The sequence below is a fragment of the Phoca vitulina genome, unplaced genomic scaffold (assembly GCF_004348235.1).
Source record: "Phoca vitulina isolate PV1807 unplaced genomic scaffold, GSC_HSeal_1.0 scaffold8, whole genome shotgun sequence".
NCBI lineage: Eukaryota > Metazoa > Chordata > Mammalia > Carnivora > Phocidae > Phoca > Phoca vitulina.
Window position 1 is genome coordinate 22247594 of NW_022589711.1, and position 21222 is coordinate 22268815.

At 32.8% G+C, this 21222-nt stretch overlaps 1 protein-coding gene across 13 annotated transcripts in view; it reads left to right on the plus strand.

Annotated features, from left to right (window-relative positions):
• Window positions 1-21222, plus strand: part of EPHA6 (EPH receptor A6) — an 811402-nt gene that overhangs the window by 60875 nt on the left and 729305 nt on the right. For all 13 annotated transcript variants that reach the window (XR_004299778.1, XM_032406359.1, XM_032406369.1 and 10 more), the window contains exon 2: window positions 10514-10578. Coding sequence is in view for 10 of the 13 variants with exons in the window: in XM_032406359.1 (XP_032262250.1) it covers window positions 10514-10578 (65 nt within the window). In the remaining 3 variants the exon portion in view is untranslated. The remainder of the gene's footprint in view (window positions 1-10513; window positions 10579-21222) is intronic.

The following is a 21222-nucleotide window of genomic DNA, read 5'->3' on the forward strand; positions in this document are numbered from 1 at the left end:
TCCTCCTTGGAACAAGGATAAAAATTGAGCTTCTCAGTCATGGCAGCTGAGGATGGAGTTTGGATCCTGATGGCCTCACCAAAATAAATTTCTCAACATTTTATATTTCTTACCATAATTCATGTCTTGGGTAATCAATAAATTAAAATTGATCAGTGTCTTATAAAAACCTGCATCCACTTTCTTCCTTTTAATTATGCTGTGTTGCATAAAATAGTTTCCATTTGCCTAAATGTTAAAATGCCATTATCATCTTTATTGCATTTATTTTATTGCACAAGATCCTGATGATAAACACTTTCACAAAAGCACTTAATGACTTGCCTTCCCTTCAGGATAATGATGATAATGCCTATTTGTTGTTGTTTTGTTTTTTTCTTTTATTTCTGCCAACAATAAAATGTCCATCTGTCATTCTTTTCTATATACTGAAACCATGCTGCTCTTGGCTTGGGTCACATTTGTAAATGTTTCATTTATGAACCATTCCTCCTCCTTACTCGTCTGCAGTGTAGAAATATGCCACAAAAGATCAGCTGTCTTACAGTTCATGTACCTCTAAATCTGGCATCACATTTGCTCTGTCATTTCCTCAGTAGTTTCGGTAGGAAGTTGTCCTACATAATTCTCATGACTTTATTTATCAAATAATTATGCTAAAAGATGTTTTATGTGTAAATGATATGACAACTAGTTGTCTTTATATTTTGTCTTCATATTTTTCCTGCCCATTTCTCTCATTACAGGCTATTTTCTTCCACAGGCAATATTACTTTACTAAAATCTCAGTATAATTCAATTTAGTGATTCAGGAGACAACACACATTTCTTAGGCAGCCAAGGATGGTGAAATTATGGTAAAAGGGTTAAAAATTACATTTTATTTAAATTATTCTTTTGCAGCATCTCTCCCGAAATATGTATTATTGTATGAACAGATTATCAAGTTTTATGACATGACAATCATGTTTCATAAGTAGCTGACTGTTAAATCTAAGTGTTCATGGACGGTTTAGTTAGCTGCTGTAGAAAAGAATCTTCAATTGGCAATTTGGCTGTGTCTTTTTTAGAGACTAAAGCTAGAGTATGGATGATATTTCTGGAAGTAGCTGGAGAGAGTGGATGGGGAAATCTAAGGAAAAAAAAAAAGCCACTGTTCTTAGTTTTCTCTTAGAAGACTCTTGGTTGTTTTGTTTTGTTTTGTTTTGTTTGAAGACACTTGGAGTAGATTAACAAGAGAAACTCAAAGGGCAAAGAAGAGACAATCATGACCCATGACACAATAAGCAAACTTTTGTTTGTTACTCTTGTTTTTACATACTAAGTCATGCATGCTATCCTGGAAGAATGGCTAAAAAGATCAGAGTCTGTCGAGAGCCAGGTTGGGGTGGCTACTAAAAATTAGAGAATTACTTGGTTAATGGCAGAGCAAATCCCAAGAATTGGTAGAATAAGAATTATGACTTGGCTAAGTTTACATAGGCACACAGTATAATCTAAACAGAGGGTAATTTCTTTGGATGATAGAAGTTGGAGTTTTAGGAGTTCTTTTTCAATACAGTCTATGAGAAATTGCTTATGTGGTGTGATATTAGCTATACCATGAAGGAGTCCCAAGTTCACTGTTACCCAAAGGGTAACGATTTCCGTTATGTCCATGTAAGTGTAATGGAGGAAAAAAAAAAAAAAAAACAATATTGCAAAGGGAAAAATTCCCTTCCATTTTCCGGGGTAAAAAAGAAGTCTTTCCTTTACTCATATGCTTTTCTCTTAGATTCTAGTAAAACTCATTATTTCTTTCTTAGTGCAAAACCATTATTACTTCTTTTTAGAGTAACGGTTTCATAACTTTTTTAGACTGTTGTTGCATCATGTAGAAATGGTTTTACATTGAGATGGCCATTATATTGTAGATAGGACTAGATAAGACTTTCAAATAAGTAGTCACAATCGGTTTTTACCAGAGCTATAAAAACAATATTTAAATGCATTTCAAACCTTGAGTTTCATAATATTCTTCCGAAAAAAAATAGGAAGTGTCCAAAGCCATGGAATACAAGTGAGGAATATAAGAAAAGAAGGCACTAGAAAGGAAAGAAGCATCTCTAATGCTGTGTAGGGGATGGGAAGAAGGGCCAATGGTTTGGGCTAATTGGGGAATATGTATGTTGTGAGTTCTTGTGACAGATGAAAAAAAATCACAACATTTATTAAATGTATGACTAGCAAATCTAAAACCAAAGCCAAATAGTCTTTCCTACCTATTTAATCTCTGTGTAATTGAAACAAATGGAAATAATACAGGTCCCACACAAAACTACTTAGTTCATAGATCAAAGTGCTGAGGATGCCAAAATGAAATAATTATATTTGCTCTTAAATAGGAACATGCCAAATTTCTTTTCCTTTTTTTTTAATCTATAGAAATAATTGAACAGTTTGATGAGGAAAGCATGACTTGTGAGGTGACTCATTGATAAGTCTTACTGACCTTGCTCAGGAGCCTAGGGGTGCACCTGTCATTTGGTGACTTTATCATGGACCAGATCCACATCTGGGTTCTCCTTGGGTCTATGGGGTAAGCTTGCCTGTCTTAATAGCAGGCTTTAAAAATGATTTAAGATGAAGCAAATAAAGCTGTGTCAAGCAGGATAACAATATAGAGGTTCTTTGAGGAAAATAGGACAATGTGGAAGTGAGGATGAACACTACTAGTTATATTTTTAATCAACCTTTATTGATAAGGTTTTCAGTAGCAGTTCTTAACTCCAAGTATAACTTGCCTTCTAAATAGGAAACTAGCTTGATTTTTTTGTTTTTTTCTCTATTTAAGTGATAATGAAGGAAAAGAATTTCTGGTTATTATAGCTTATTTTTCCATCAGAACTGAAAAAGAGTGATCTGTTTTCTCCAGAAGGGACAGAGGCAGAGAGGTTTGAACCTGCTTTCTGAAAAAGATACCATTTTTTAAAAATATTTTATTTATTTATTTGAGAGAGAGAAAGCACAAGCAGGGAGAGCGGCAGGCAGAGGGAGAGAGAAGCAGACTCCCCGCTGAGCAGGGAGCCTGATGCAGGGCTCGATCCCAGGACCCTGAGATCATGACCTGAGCCGAAGGCAGACGCTTAACGACTGAGTCACCCAGGCGCCCAGGGTGTCATTTTCTAGTAGAGTAGAAAGCTGAAGGGTATGAATTCAAAAGTTCTAGCTTTGATTTTATTCTCTAAATTTGAGAAAGCTGTTTAATGTCACTGTGTTCATGTTACTTTATCTTTCAAATAGGATTTTCAAACTCTACTACTCATGGGGTAGGAAAATTAATCATGAACACCATCTATATTAAAATAGGCAAGCAACCACAGAACTAAGAAAGGCATGAAAAACAAAATGCTGTAAATACACCTAACGAACAAATATTGATCTCAGTTTCTAGATAAAAGTAGTTTCGCTATTTTTAAGAAGGAATGATTCTCTTTGGAAAATGTTGGCTTAAAATAATACCAAAACACATAGGGCCATACTAGAGGTAAACGTAATAATCCCATGTTTACTTAAAGCAATCTGTGTTTGATTTTTTTAGGAATTAAATATTGATTCTGACTTTGTGTGAGGGTAGATACCCATAGTTACACAGATCTGGAAATTGAAGCTGTGATTTTTGTCAATCAAAAATATGCGATTATGTCAAAACTAAATCATTTAATATAGTAATGTGAATGTCAGTTTAAAGCAAGATCTAAACAGGATGATATTCAAACAGATGAGTGCTAAAGTATGTAGAAATAAAAAATACATATACATACACATACATATATATGCATGTTTATCTATAATTAGGAGTATTCTCTGACTGTATCTGGTCGTGATGTCAGAAACATTCCCTTTGTTTATTAGCTAGTTTGTTTGGAGCTATGGGTGTTAGTAGGGTGTGTTACAGTCAGTGGAACATGACTGGAATTAACTATCAAAAGCCTCTACTACTATGTTGTTACTAAATAACTTAGTAACTTTACCTTTCTTGGATTTATTTGTGAAATAAAGGCTCTAAATTGAATGATTATAAGAAGAAATGCCTTGTTCTTTTTCACATGAAGTCTGTTGGAGAATATTGGTAAATCTTTGGACTCAATTGACATGCCATTAACTCGTATTTTTACAACAAAATTATCCTAAAAGAATAACTGCTTTCTTAGTGGGTTGATTGATTTGTTTTGCTTAATTTGTCAAAATGATGTACAAATAAAATCCTGTCCTTTTTTTTATTGTGCAGTTGGGGTAAAGATGACCTATTATATACTATAGACCTAATTGTTTTTATTATTTTTTTATTTTTTAAAGATTTTATTTATTTATTTTATTTTATTTATTTATTTGAAAGAGAGAGACATAGCGAGAGAGGGAACACAAGCAGGGGGAATGGGAGAGGGAAAAGCAGGATCCCCGCTGAGCAGGGAGCCTTATGCGGGGCTTGATCCCAGGACCCTGGGATCATGACCTGAGCCTAAGGCAGAGGCTTAAGGACTGAGCCACCCAGGCGTCCCATAACCTAATTGTTTTTAAAATAGCTCTTAAGCTTATTAAAAGGGATGTAGATAAAGACTTGATAAATTATTCAAGGACAAGAAATTAGCATTGAGCTTTTTAATCTTAGGTACTCATTAGTCTCATTTAATCCAGCACTATCAATCTTGTCTTTATCATTTGATATCTTCTTTTAGAACACAATGAAATTTTCTTATAATTTCCAAAAGAATGAGTAAAGGGAGTACTAATAAATTAAGAGACATTTTCAGACAGAAACACAATATGCTGGAAATTTATTTCTAAAAGTTAATAGGAAAATTGTATGTGGTTTAGCAAACATATTTATGCATTATGTTGCTTATTAAACAAAATAAACATATTTTCAAACCTTTATTTGATACCACCAACCTACTACTCCTTACACTTATTTTTGATTTATCCAATTTCTTATTGATAATATGAATAATTATATTTTCATATGCACTCCTTACATAAATAATAGGTATTAATTGTGCTATATTTAAAAGCTTGCCATTAAAGTAAAAATAAAGTATTGACTTTTTACTGAAGTTTATGTCAACATAGTGGTTTTTTCCTCTTTAAGTGTACAGTATTTTTGCGCTCTGGTAGGGACTAGATAACTTGTTTAAAGCCAGCAGGAGGAGCTCTCACCTTGCTGGGTTCAATGCAATTAGTGTGCCTGAAAAACCTGAATTTGTGGGGGTTTTATGTATGAAACAAATAGTAGAATTTAAACATTTGTCACGTGTAATAGTATTAAAAATCTTAAACTCCTTAGTTTTATTTTAGTATCAGTTTATCATTCACTTGTCAGGAATGCAAATTTGAAATTTTACTGTTCTTATGAATTTTTAAAAAGTATGATTGCAGTTTAAAGAGGAAAATAAACAATTTTATAAATCTTGCTTCTTGAAGCTAATAAGAAATAAGAAAATTCTGAGGATCTACAGTTTTGTAGGTATATACATATTTCCCTTTTTTGTTTATTTTGATATGAATATACTTCACAGTTTATAAATGCTAAATATTGAGAACCAAGCAGCCTAGCAATTTTAGAAAAAAAAAATTGGAACAACTAATAATCAATTAATTAGTTTGCCAGTCTATGAAAAATGAATCTCTGTTGGTGGACTTTAATATTACAGATTTTTGAACACTCTGCTCCAATAAACCCCTTGATTTAAATAGTGTGATTTATATGTAGTACCAGTAAATTTTCTGTAGAATCCATTGATGGGAAAACTAGGATAAAAGATTTTGGATCAGCAAAAGAAATAGTGATGTTTTTCTGTATCTACAAAAGTAAGAGCGAAGGGAGGCAAACCAAGAAACAGACTCTGAACTACAGAGAACAAACTGATGATTACTAGAGGGGATTGGGGTAGGGGATAGGGGAAATAGGTGATGGGGATGAAGATGTACACTTGTGATGAGCACCAGGTGTTGTTTGGAAGTGTTGAATCACTATATTATACACCTGAAACTAAAAATACACTGTGTGTTAACTAACTTGAATTTAAATAAAAACTTTTATAAAGGGTAAGAAGAAAAACACTTAAAAAATTTAAAAGTTTTAAATGTTTTACAAAGGACATTCTAGCGTCAGTCTCCTTGTTTGGAATCCAAATTTGTTTCTGATCTCAAGGAAAACTACTTAACCTTTCTGAGGCTTATTTTTCTCATCTGTTAATTGGGTATTTAAAAAAAGAAACAACTTTCAGGACAATGTGGAGACTATTTGGAGAAGAAAATACATGGAAAGTTCTTCCTACGGGGACTATGAATTAGTATCATTATTTTGCCAGCCTGCAGGGAAGTAATGATTATTTTAAAAGTATAAATGTGCTCCATGAGTTACATTGAACTTTTGAGTACCCAGAACTGCATACTGGTCTTTAATACTTCTGAATTCTTTTCAGTAACATATACCAAAAATGAAAATAACTTTCATTTGATAATGAGATAAACTTATAGCTTTGAATATTTATTATAATGATATCTTCAGCTTTTTTATCTAAAATGTGAGATTGTTACACTGAATGAACCCAAATGCCATCAAATATTTTTGTATAATTTGTGTGTGTGTATGAGAATGAATGTATATATGTGTGTGTGTTTGTATATATGATATATATATATATATCATCTTTATTGTACTTTCTTTTATTTCCAGGCTTGTTAGAATTGTATGTTAATAGGAAATAAATGAAACTTATAAGAAACCCTTTTAAAAAGCTCTAGCCCTTTATGTGTCTTTTTTTCTCTTTAGTTGATGTTAACAGCCATTTAAAACCATTCGCTAAATATATTAATTCTTTAAGAGTAGAAAATGAGATAGCCTAATTCAGTCATTCCTTTTTCATTTATTACCTGAACTATTTCAATAAGAGAAATGTTACTTCATTAACTATTTTTTTATTCATAAGTAGTTTATATAGAAAAAGCAAAATGTTTTGTTTTCAGATTATTTACCAGTTTTTAAAATAATGCTTTCCTAGTATTCTGCAAAAGTTATCAGTAGGTATATTTTATCATTATGAATCATTATGAATGCATTAACCTTGTGTATATGATCAGATTATCCATTTTTGGCCAGTGTAAGCCTATGAAAGTTGGTTCCCAAGTTTTTTTAACATGATCCTAGTAGACATTGGTATGTAATTTTATAAAAAATAAATGGAACTTGAATCTGATCAAGCTACTAAATCTACCAATTTAAAGAAAATAAAGGGAATGGGAGAGCATGTTCAATGATATCTCACAATTAGAAAAACCTAGAATGTGGGACGAAATAACCTATTTTTTTTTTAGTAAATTTGTTTTCAAGTAGTGAAAAAGAAATATAGTAAAATATATTAAATATATATAATATATTAAAATATATTAAAACAATAATGAGATACCATTACACACCTCTTGGAATGCCTTTAAAACCTGGACAATACCAAATCCTGCTGAGGATGTGAAGCAACTGGAAAACCATATTCTGCTAATGCCATTTTGGAATACAGTTTCTCAAAAATAGGCATTCTTGGGACTCCTGGGTAGCTCAGGTCATGATCACAAGTCCTGGCATGGAGTCCCACATCAGGCTTCTTGCTCAGTAGGGAGCCTGCTTCTCCCTCTGCCTGCCACTCTCCCTGCTTGTGTGCACACTCTCTCTCTCTCTCTGACCAATACATAAAATCTTAAAAAAAAAAAAAATAAGTACTCTCCCTATAACCCAGGAATCCCTATTTACCATGGAGAAGTAAAAGCATAGGGTCATATAAAAATCTATACATGAAAGTTTATACTGGCTTTATTTATAACAAATGCATTATGCTACGTGAAAGAACCAGGCTCAAAAAGGCTTCATGCTATATGATTTCATTGATTTGACGTTTTGGGAAAGGCAAAAATCATAGGGACAGAAATTAGATTAGTGGTTGCCAGTGGCTGGGCTGTGGAAGGGATTCACCAAAAAGGATCACAGGGGAAATTTGGGGGGCGATGGAAATATTCCATAGCTTGGTTGTAGCAGTGGTTACATGGATGTGGGGGTTTGTCACAATTTATAGAAATGTTCATTTAAAGAGGGTGATTTTTTTATTGTAAGTAAATCATACCTCAGTAAATCTAACTTAAAAGTTAATGGAGGAAATTAGATTAAAAAAACAAAGAACAATGTCAACTCACTGCAATGAATAGCACTTATCTGGAACTTGATTTTTCTGTTCAAGTTAAGTTGAGACAATAGGGATATTTGATGACATTAAGGAATTACTACTTATAGTAATAAATTAAGATATTGTTGCTATATTAAAAGGAGTCTTTATCATAGAAATATACACTGAAATTTTTATGGATGATTATTACTGGAATTTGCTTCAAAGAAATTCTGCAGTGGGAGAGAGTCGGTAGAGGTATATAGATGAAGTAAGATTGACTATAAGTTGGTAATTATTGAATCTGGGTGATGAGTACATGAGGGTTCATTTTACTGTTTTCTCTATATTCTAAAATATGTTTGAGAATTTTCCACAATAAAATTTAAAGAATTACAGCTCAGTTTTACAAATGTATATTTAGTAAACTGATTTTAACAGTACTGAAAGAATATTCTACAATGAGTAGAGTTCATCTCAGAAATTGGCATATGGTTTCGTACTTAAAAAATAATAAAACATAGTGATTCAAATAAGAAAAACCACAGAATCCTTACAATAGACACCAAATAGCCTACTATCAGTGGAACTTTTTAAAACTACAAATAGAAAACCCCACTTTCTTGACTATGTGAAGATCTAAAACTCATGATGAAATACCAAAGCATTGTTTCTCAGTATGATCCATGGTCTACTGGCATCTAGGGGACTTGGAGGTAGTAGTTAAAAATAAAGATCTGAATCATGGGCCCTACACATTTAACTCCTGGAAACACCACAAAAATCCTCCCCTTTTGATATCTATCTTTCCAACCTCATATCTATCCTGCTAGTTCCCCAAATAATCCCCACTCCTAGTTCTGACTCCAGCAACTGAAAACTGATTTAGTTGTAGCTCAGTTACTTTATTCTAAAAGTAAGCCATTTGTTTCTTATCACATCTAATTGAAAGTCCCTTTGTCCTAGGTCAGCTCAAATTGCATCTCCTTTGTGAAATTCTCCCAGACCTCCGTACTAGCCCTAATGTAACTTAATCGCTAGGCTATTATATAATCTTCCATTTTAAAATTTAACAGAATATGGGGCGCCTGGGTGGCTCAGTTGGTTAAGCGACTGCCTTCGGCTCAGGTCATGATCCTGGAGTCCCAGGATCGAGTCCCGCATCGGGCTCCCTGCTCGGCAGGGAGTCTGCTTCTCCCTCTGACCCTCCTCCCTCTCATGCTCTCTGTCTCTCATTCTCTCTCTCTCAAATAAATAAATAAAATCTTTAAAATAAATAAATAAATAAATAAAAATAAAATTTAACAGAATATGTTCTAATAATTTGTTTTTATGTCTGCCTTTTGATCAGATTATGAGTAAATTTTGGTCAGGAAAAAAGATGCATGGTTTTTATTTTTGCTTTTGCCTTAGCTGTCAGTATACCTGCACGTACAATAATAATGTAATCTATGCTTTAAAGATAGTAGATTTATTAAAAATGAGTTGTTTTCATACTATGCAAATCATATATAAGGGCATTTAATAACATAAAAAGGAGCTACAGAAGCCTGCTTTAACAGTTTTTCTTTCTTTATTGTGGTATAGAAAGACTATATATGAAAGTGGTGGGGAAAGCAAAGGTGATTATTTCATTGTTGGTCCCCAAACTGGCCCCCTATTCATGCAGGCCAAGAGAGACTGCAGAAAGAGACAGACCACTCCAGATTGGTAGGTGGGAGGGCTAATAAGCAAGGAAACTTGTCTTGGGCAGCTGCAAGATTCCACATCCACCCACCAGAATCTTAAAGTTTGCATAGAAGCCTTAACTGGGTTCAGTCATGTATACTATCCAGGTGGTCTCAACATGTTACTCTCTCAAGGCTCTGTCCTTGGAACAGCTCCCACTACCGAAACAGTAGGCAGAGCTTACATTTTGAGGATGGGGGAGGGGAGTGAGGAGCCTCCCGTTGCCTGGGTCCAGCTCAAGGGTCAACTGGCAGTCACATCATCTTGATTACCTCCATCAACATTTATCAGTTTTAAAAGCCAGCTATTAAAAATGACTGTTAATTCTGTTGCTCACTTATCTTTTATTTAGCATTGTTAAACACAAATTACATATTTTGAAAATAAGTTATAACTACCTCATGTATTTTATCATTACTTAATATTATTATGTTAGTATTTAGTATACACAGTTAATTTTAAAGTAAGTAATGCTGCATATTAAAATTAATGCAATGAATAATAGTAAAAGTAGTTGACATTAATGATTTAAATAACGTTTTTGCTTCAATTGAAAAATTCATGTAATTTTTTTTTTTTTTTTTTAATTCCAGTTGTGTTGCTTGATACAACAACTGTGCTGGGAGAGCTAGGATGGAAAACATATCCATTAAATGGGGTAAGTTTAATTATGTTTTTAAAATTTTCATCCTTGCTAGGTTTTTAGGGTCTTATAATAGTTAAAGGAACAGTGGATTTGGGCTCTAAGTAGTATTAATTTTAGCATATAACTAAAATCCCAGAGAAAAGATTAAAATACAATTAGAACTTGTAACCAATGAGAATGTTGTATAAAAATCCTTGCTTTCTTTTAAATTAGTCTGTCTTTAATATAGTGTTTATATATAGTAACATTAGACTGTCTCCTATATAAATGTTTTCTCATAGAAAAAATTTATGTGTATAAGTTCAAGACGGTTTTTAGTATATAGGTTTATTAAATTTGGTAACCTCAGTGAGTATTTGTCCATAAACTTTAGATTATCATAAGTGGATTTTACAGATAGTAACAATTTGTTTTTTATTAGAAAATATCTGTACTATAGTATGTGTTTTTTGAACTTGACAAAAAGAAATATTATGATTAGGTTTTTGTTAGCTGAGAGTTCTTGCTTTTGAAAGTTGTGTAATTTAAGGGTGTGTAATTTACAAACTACAATTTTTCAAGTACTGATATCATTTTAGCTGTGGTTATAATTGCTTTTTAATATGGTTTAATGTATTTTGCATCATTTTGACATTGCAATGTATTTCTCTTCTTTTTTTAATTTTAAGTTAAAATGAAAGGGTGGTTTGTGAAGCTTTTTATTTAGATTTTGTCTAATTAAGCAAAATTTTCAGTAATGGAGGTACTCAGCTGTTATTCAAATCTACTTGGGTTAGCTTTTCTTCCTTTTTTTAGAAATTTTATTTTTCTCATTCATCAGATTCTAAGTTGATATTTTTACATTGCTTTTTCCATTACATCTGCAAATTTAAATCTAACAGAAGTTGACTGAAAAATGTTTTATTTTTTAGAATCATTCAAATATTGTTTGAATTTGACCTTTTATAGCAACAGTTACTCATTTAACGTGTGTTTTCAACTATAAATTTCTATGAAAAGTTAAATCTTCCTTTTTTCAACAGGCTATTTTTTCTTTAGATTTGTTTGTTTTATAGACTGATTTTATTTTTTTCTGAAATTTTCATTTTATTCTCATAAAGTTCTCATCAAACCATTTCTGAAAATAAATCTTTGAAACTATCTTTATACATTCATCATCTTATTTTCATTAAACATCAATATTTATTGACTGTATTAAGCATGTCAAATTTATTACAGTTACTTTCAAGAACGAACGAAACATTTTTTTAAAAAATTTTCTTCCGAGATATATACATGTTCCTTTCTCGGTATACAAAGTAATTTATAAGAACTTATAAAGTTTATAAGCGCTACTTTTCCATTGTTTGAAAAAAAATGACCAAAAATATGAGTGATTATATTATCACTGGCTTCATGTAGTCATAGCCAAAGAATCGTGTGAGGAACAGAAGGAGTTACATCCCTCCTCCAGTGTTGTATTTGTCTTGACCAGGCTGCATTTCAAAGCAGACTGGTGAGGAGGAGACACAGGGACTTACAGTTACAAATATATTTACTGCTATTGTTCTCTTACTGATCTTGTCATAGGTGTTGTGAAAGGGAGATTTTTTTTTTCCCCTACTATTTCTGGTTTATTACTTAGAGAAGGGGCGGAATTGTTTGAAAAGTAATGCTTGCCCAAAAGTTTTCTATTTGGAGACTCTGCACTAAGAATTTTATTTTATTTTCACAATAGCCTGATGAGGTATATCTTAGTTCTGTTTCCCAGTCAGAGAAACCTCACCTTAAAGAGAGTAAGGAACACAAAATACCAAGAAGTTATAGGTTAAGTAGTGAGTGATGGGATTTAATTCGAACTTAGTTATTTCTGATTAAAGCCTGCATCTTAATCATGGCACTTTTAACAGAGAGGGGCATTGGAAACTTCATGAAAGGCCAATTATTTATGTTGATATTTGCATAATTGATTCAGATTTCTTTTCTCCCTTTGATAAACATAGTACTTGACTGAGATGAACATTTTGGACACCAGCCACGGATTTACAGGAGGAAAGGTGAAAGAAGAAAGGAGAATACAGGAGAAAATAAGTAGGATAGATTAAGGTGAAAAAGGAAGAGATGGTTAATACTTATCAAGCATTTACCATCTGCGAGGCTTTGTTTAAAGCAGTTTACTCACATGAGTCCTAGAGATCAAGAATAATTTTACCCCATTGAAAGATACGGAAATCAAGACTCAAGTACATTAAATAACCTTTACAAGGTCACAGAGCTAGGAATTAGTGCAGCAAAAATTCTAAGCCAAGTAGATACTTATCTTTAACACACATGTGTGCTTTTTATTTCCTGTAAGATTCTACCATATAAATGTAAAGACCAGTGACCAATATGTATAAACTACAGAGGGAAAAATCACACAGGGATTCAGACATTAAGACATAAATTGAACACCTTGGAATGTCACTGTTGGAATGAGCTATATTACTTTTAGATTATCCCTCAAAAAATAGTGCACACATAGCATGTGAAAGCAATAGGAATACTTGAAAATGAGAGCATATGGACATAGTTTATAATAGATACAGATGAAGCTACATGAATTAGGTGAAACAAAGGTGAATCCAGGGAAACAGTAAAATGGATATATGATTTAAGAAAACATATAGCTTCAATTTCTTTTATTGAAGTGGGTATATTACTGATGAGAATAAAGTTTACTTAAAGCTCTTTATAGGTTAAAACAAGTAAGGAAATAATCTTCAAAGTTGAAGAACTTTGAAAAAGGCTCTAAAAATGGTGAGAATTGGGTGCCTGGTGGCTTAGTCATTAAGCATCTGCCTGTGGCTCGGGTCATGATCCCGGGGTCCTGGGATCGAGTCCCACGTCGGGCTCCCGGCTTGGCGGGAAGCCTGCTTCTCCCTCTCCCCCTGCTTGTGTTCCTGCTCTTGCTATCGCTCTGTCAAATAAATAAATAAAATCTTTAAAAAAAATAAAAAATAAAAACGGTGAGAATGAAAATCGTCTAGACATCAATATTAGTTAAATAATTTAAAATCTATAGAAACTGTTAATCAGTTTTAAAAGGATATTTATTGAGCACTTTCAAATCTTATAGAAACTCTGAGAATCATTATTCCCAATTTACAAGTGATGAAGCAGAGATTCAGAGTGTTTAAGTAATACAGCCAAGTTTATATAGCTACTAAATGAAAAAATTGAGGGTTAAACTTGCTTCCACCTGTTTCTGAGAAATGCTGCAATATTCACAAATTCCTTCACATATGTAAAAATAAGGCAAGGCTAACACTGTTTTGGTTTCTTCCACTTAAGCCTTATGCTTTAGAAGGTTTTTCTGTTAGAAAAAACTGGGTGTTGCTGATCACTAATATCTCAGAAATTATTCAATACTTAATGTCTGTAATATTCCTAGTAACCAAGTAAAATGGAATTTTCATGTCTTTATATTAGATCTGTACATAAACATTTATAATCCAATAAATGGCAGTATTTGGATACCTTAGAAATATTTTTTTGGGGGTGCCTGAGTGGTGTATTCAGTTAAGTGTCCAACTCTTAGTTTCGACTCAGGTCATGATCTCAGGGTTGTGAGATAGAGTCCTGCATTGGGCTCCACACTCAGCAGGGTCTGCTTAAGACTCTTTGTCCCCTCTCCCTCTGCCCCCCTGCCCTGTTCTTTCTCTCTCTCTCTCTCAAATAAATAAATCTTTTTTAAAAAAATTTTTTTATGTTTCAGTTTATAACATTTAAACTACCATTTATATCTGTATATTAAAATTGTAATTTTATCTATTTGAAATTGTACGACTTTTTTCAGGTTGTCAGGTTTATTGAGGCATGCTAATATGAATGGCCATTTTGACTAAAGTTGACTTTTTTTCAGAGACACTATTTCAGTTGGTTTTACAAATATGCCATGGGTAAAAAAGACAACTAGATGATAAATTTGGCAACTTTATGAAGTCAAGTAATTGGTATTTCTCTGAATGAAGTATTTCCTAGGAATAACTTTTCAATTGATAAAATTTTTTTTCTATAAAGACTTGAACTAAGAGACATCTTTGAAATTATATACTATATAAAATGTGATTTAATGACTTTAGAGATTTTTAATTTTTTTTTACTTAAAATAGCCATCCCACCAGTAGTATCATGCTACTAAATGGAGTAGACATTTACAATGTCTGTGAATAAAATCCATTACTGGTAATTTGAGTAGGAGGTAAGCACCTCTGGTTAGAGAATGTGGAACATAGATGAGTGAGTAGTTTTGAACAAATGACTTCTTAGGCTTGCAAAAATGAAAAAAATATATATGTGTGTATTTACTGAAATGCTTGCTTGTCAACTCATTTGCACCAACATTTAAAATATGTGATGTCCACAATTCAGTTTAACAAACTTCCATTTTATGCTCTTTGTGCCAAGTACCTTGTTAGAGTACTTATATAGCTCCAGAAGCCTCATAGTATAGAGATCATTCTGCATAATCATAAGGTCAGAGAATGTCTTCAGGCAGGTTTGCATAATGGCTTGTGAAAGAATAATGAAGGGAGGGATTAATTCTGATCAGGGAATATTGGTAGTAGGATGTGACATCAGTTTTTTCTGATAAACTGTGAAGGAATCCCATATGAGCTGGACAAGAGGGTGGAGAGCATCTGCTAGGCAAAGAGAATAACTTGAGAAAAGGCAGAGAGCATTCTTAAATGTGCGCATTAAGTTTTGGGAATGTTGAAAATAATTTGTGTGGTTGGAGTGAAGGGTTTTGTGGGAAATAAGACAGTGATTGTAGGCTAACCATATTGTGGAAGACTTAGAATTTCAGTGTCTTAATTGACTTAGATAGTGTATAGCTCAGTCCCCGTAAATAGAAGTAAAAGTAAAAACTTTCTGGATTCAGTTATACAAACAAACAAAAAGTATTAAAGCTTTCTTTTGTTTTATAGATAATAATGTAGGCCCATGGAAATGAAATGTGCCTTAGAAAATTGTTAGGAAAGGATGTTCAAAATATAGGTAATAGGACATTATTGATATATTGAGAATGGAATGAAATTGAATAATTACACCTGTGTATATAATGAAGCTTGGTGTTAGAAAAGAATGAATATATCAAAGATTTTGGTAACCAGTGGTTATAATTCTTAACACCGTGCTGTCATGGTCTAATGTGAAGAATTTTATGTCTACATAATTTAAAACTCTTAAGAGCTTTATCCTATAAGTGTCCCTTCCATCCTTGATCTGTCAATTACTACACTAACATAATAAAATTATGATGATATAGCAGATAGCTAATAGTGCCATGATAATCAATGAAAGAATGCTGCGTGAATAAAAATTTTCACATAACACTATAGAAGTTATTAGTGAATATTGAAGAAATGTTTTCATAAATATTAAGTATAGGCATATGTCCTGGATTTTTTATTTGCTGTAAATGACTAATACCTGGTTAATACTAAATCTTACTCCTTGCAAAACTGAAAGACCTATTTAATTTTGAAAATCTCTTGGGAAGAAGATAGTCTTTAAGAAGTCATGCTATTTTAATGCTAATGAGAAACAAAGAAACATGAAAGATACTGTTCATGCAGTAACTTTGTACAAAAGAAGAAATTAAAAAAATATGTATCTCTTGAGTTTGTTCTCATAATCTGAAAAGGTGTTAAAGAAAAATTATATAAATTTTCTTGAAACATTTACTTATGTTTACTCCTTTCCTTTAATATTTTTATTCCAATTTGGTTTTAGCCAATATATAACATTGTAGATGAAAGAGAATAATACAATAAGAAGATCTGTAGTTGAATGTGACATCCAAAATCCTTAATATGCATTACAGATTCGGTTCCATTCAATGCCACATAGCAGTGGGGTATGTCATAGTGGGGACCCTGGCTCAATATTAATTCTGACTAATAAAAAGTAACTGCTACCCACCAGAAAAATGAAAGACTTAATAATATAAAAAAAGAATTTCATGATTAAAGACTTTTACATTATTTTCTTTGAGCTTTTTAAATTATATTTGATACTACTTAAGATTTAACAGCCATATGGCTTTTTAGTTTTGATACCATAATTAAAAAGATAAATGACTTGTTTGGGTAGCCGCATACTGATTATTAACAGTACTTATACCTAACAAAATCTGATAGTTAAAAGATAACATTTGATAATATTAATAATAATTCCATAAGGTATTATTTTACTTATACTTAGTATTACAAATACTTAATGTTGATGCAAAGAATTTGATTTTTAAGCACTCCATCAATCTCACCTGAAAGATTTTCACTATTTATTTTTATTCATAGTAATATTTTTAGCAAGAAAATGGAAGGTTTGCTTATCCCAGATTTTTTTCCCCCCACTCTCCTGTTTTGGCTACTTGCATACATAGTAGATCAGATCTTTGTTACACATTTGTAGTGGACATAGATATAGGCACTCCAATACTCAAAATCAAGCTTCCTTTTCAATAGTGAAGAACACTTTAACAAAAAGAATTAAGAGAAAAATGACTCCTAGTAGAAAAAAAGTGCTTTTGGATGTTAAGTTGCATTTTATATTAATTATGACAACTAGAGATTAGAAAACTTTGTTTCTCAGATGTCAAATATTGATTTCAAATATCACATATGTATTTTTGCATGTTGTGACTTATATGCTCTTTAGGGTTTGTATAACGCAAGATGATACAAGATCTGTGATCTTATCTGTTAAACATAGTGAATTGGTATTAGGAAATTTACCCTGAAGTAATTGGGAGAATAGTGATACAGGTCATTCATGTCTAAATAAAACTATAAGTGAACATATAATTCAGTTGCTAATGATTTTTATAATGAAAAAAATGAATGATTTTTATAATAAGAGTCTTACATTACAATTAAACTGTGTGAAAAAATGCTCACCAGGAAAAAAAAAAAAAAAAAACAAGACAAAAAAAAAAAAACCAAACTGTGTGGAAAGGTACTGTATTCCATATATTAGAGCCCATCATTTCCTAATATCACTGTTCCAAAGTTGAAAAACCAATACTAACCATGTATTAGTGATAAATGGAATTAACTAATAATTAATTTCTATTTGTGTTTGTAATTTCTACATTTCCTATCATAGGAACAAATTTATCATAGCTGCAGACTTCAGTATTGCATTTTGATGCATTTTATAATACATTGAAATTATCCCAAACTTATACGTATGTGTTTGAATTCTGAAAATATAAGCTTTGGTTATAACATCTGTAAAAAATGGGTTGTTTCAGTCACTGCTTTCAAAACTGATATCTAAATAGTTTTTTCTTCTGAGAAAATTCTCAACATATATAGTAGTTTCTAAATATCCATCATATTAATTTCAGTCATACTGTTTCACATTTGAAATAAATTGCTCTTCAGTTTTGGAAGTTTCTATTGTCATATCCTCAAACTCAGAGATTCGTTTTTTTGTTTGTTTTGTTTTGTGTTAGAGAGAGAGCACATACAAGCAGTGGGGAGGGGCAGAGGGAGAGAGAGCGGTTAAGCAGGCTGCTTGCCCAGTGTGGAGTCCAATTCAGGGCTCAGTCTCATGACCCTGACTGAGATCATAACCTGAACCAAAATCAAGAGTCAGATGCTTAACCGACTGTGCCACCCAGGTACCCCAAGAGATTCTTTTCTCAGTTACGCCCAGTCTGTTAATGAGCCCTTCAGAAACATTTCTCATTTTTGTTACATTGTTCTTGACCTCTTCCATTTCTTTTTGATTCCTTTTAGGGTTTCTATTTCTCTACTTACACTACCCATCTGTTCTTGCACATTGTCTTCTTTATCTATTAAACCCTTAGCATATTAATCATAACTTTTAAAAATTCCTGGTCTGATAATTCTAACATTCCTGCCATATCTGACTCTGGTTCTAATGCTTCTTCAGTCTCTTCAACCAGTGTTTTTATGTTTGCCTTTTAGTACGTCTTGTAATCTGTTATTGAAAGGTAGACATGAGGCTGGGTAAAAGAAACTGAGGTCATCAGGCCTTTGTAATATAGTAGTTAGGTGTGGTGAGTGGGGAAGTGTTCTCTAGTTCTACAATTGGGCCTCCTTCTTTTCGTGAGCCTGTGCCCCTGGACTCTGAACTTCACCATTAGATGGGATAGCATGGACAGAGGGAGCTGGAGTTGGGTATTTTCCTCTTCCTACATGGAAGGCTAGAGCCTGCTGGACCTGAGTATTTTTCTTCCTTCAAGTAAGTTAGGCTCTGATAAAATAGTTTCTCCTGAGAGCAGGCCTTGTTAAGAAGAACTGAATGCACTGGCATATTTCGAAGTGGTTCCTTACATTTTCAACTGTCATAGATATTATATAATTGGCTGAAACATTTGCTTAAACCGTTTTGCAAATTATGATTTTACTTAATTTTCCCTACCTTCTGTTTTTATACAATGAATGGTCTACATTTTTCACTTTATCTTCATTGTTAGTAGTGGTTGGCTTTATTTTCAAGTTCATTTAATCTAAAAAAAAATAAATCAAGTTCTTATGCCTCTGTTTACCTGGCATTATTGCTATTATTCTTTACAAATCAGTAAAGGAAGATTTCAGAGCTTTCCTGTCGTGTGCAGGTTGAGTAGTAGACCATGACACTCCTCGGAGCTCTTAGAAATTTAATTCCATGTATCTTGGCTTCACAGGAAACCCAATGCAAATTTTTGTCTCAGAATGCTCAAATTATTAATGTCATAGGTTTGCAGTAAGAACTGTGCTTACACATTTCATAAACTTTTTAAATTTAGTCCTAATAATATCTATTTAAAGTAAATATTATTAGTACCATTTTATACATGAGAGAAACTAAACCTGAGAAATGTCATATAACCTGCCTAAGTTTATGGTGATACTGACTGAAGGAACTGGCATTAAAGCCAGGGTCATCTCAATCCCAAAGCCAGGATTATTAGTCATTCAGTGTACCACAACCCTGGATTGGTTTCAACATTGTGATTGATGCTGTGGAGGGTATAAAATAACCTATAAGGTTGTTCAAGCGCAGTCTCATCTAGTTACAGTGCTGTTAGAATGACACAGATGTTGTATAAAAAGATATGTAGTTATTGAAAAGTGCTGATAAAAAGATAATTTCGTCTTTGAAGACCAAAGGATATCCCAAAGCAAAGGATGGTTAATTATTAAATACAGTTCTTTTGTTAGTGGCATAAGAATATTTGGTGCATGTTTAGATTGTTTTGATATTTTTTCTCTTGGAAAAGAACTAGAGAAATATTCCTTCAGTGTACTTCTTTTGGGTTTATTCCTTTGTGTTTCATATCTTTATACATGTCTGTTATTGACTATAAGCTACCTAATTAGGGGTAAAATATGGAGTAATCTAATCCAAAAATAAAAAAACAAACCACCTCATAGAAATAAGTTTATTATAAATGTTAGAGAAATTGGAGGAAAAAAAAGAGAAATATTAGAGTTTGTCATTCTCACACCATCTTCTAAGTAAATTGACCCAGAGGTTTATTGAAAGTTAGCCATATGGTTAGTGCTAAGATGTCCTACTCCCTCAACCATATCTTATTGGGACAGAGGTGGAAACCTCATCAAAAGGCATCCAGTTCATTGGCTAACCAGCTACCTCTCACCTCTTACGTATGATTTCCTTAAATGACTAAACTAATTAGATTCCTTTTTAGGAATTTAGGAATTTCCTTATAGGAAAAGAGCAATCTGAAACTCCTTCCGTAAAGATACACTGAAAAATACACAGAAAAGGATTAGAGCAGAGTATTAAATCAAAGTCATGTGCAAGTAGAAATTGTAAGAGAGCAGAAAATAACAGCAGTTAAAGGAGAGTTAAAGGAGCAGAAGAGGAAAACATAGCACATGCAGAGAAAAAGCCATGAGAAAACGAATGGCGTCGTCAACACTTCTAGAGCTGACCAGGTTGCTGCTGAATTTCCCGACCCAGTTCTTAAAATGAATCCCCTTACTTGAGCTATTAAATTGTAAAGGCAGATTGTAAACCTGATGATGGTGGTGGTGGTGGTGGCGGCAGCAGCAATGACAGCAAAAAGAAGGCAGTGAAACACTGACACTGTTTTAAGACTGGCCAGGAAACATAAAATCAATGGAAGGAAGAATTTCCTTGAAGAGAACACAGTGACATTAATTATCCAGAGCTGCAGGCTCTCTTTTATTAACTCAAGCATGGATAAATGACCTCCCCTGTGTGTAGGCAATGCGAGGAAACAGGTGAATGAATATGCACAGCTTATTACAGTGCATAAATTTTAAAATATTTAATATCTCAGTAACTGTGATTTTTTTTTCTTCCAAGTTTTTATTTAAATTCCAGTTATTTAACATACAATGTAATACTAGTTTCAGGTGTAGAATTTAGTGATTCATCACTTACATACAACACCCAGCGCTCATCACAAATACCCTCTTTAATACCCATCATCCATTTAACTCATCCTCCCCCACACCTCCCCTCCAGCAACCCTCAGTTTGTTCTCTATAGTTAAGAGTCTGTCTTGGTTTGCCTCTCTCTTTTTTCCCCCTCCATGTTCATTTTTGTTTCTTAAATTCTACATATGAGTGAAATCATACAGTATTTGTCTTTCTCTGACTTATTTTGCTTAGCATTATACTCTCT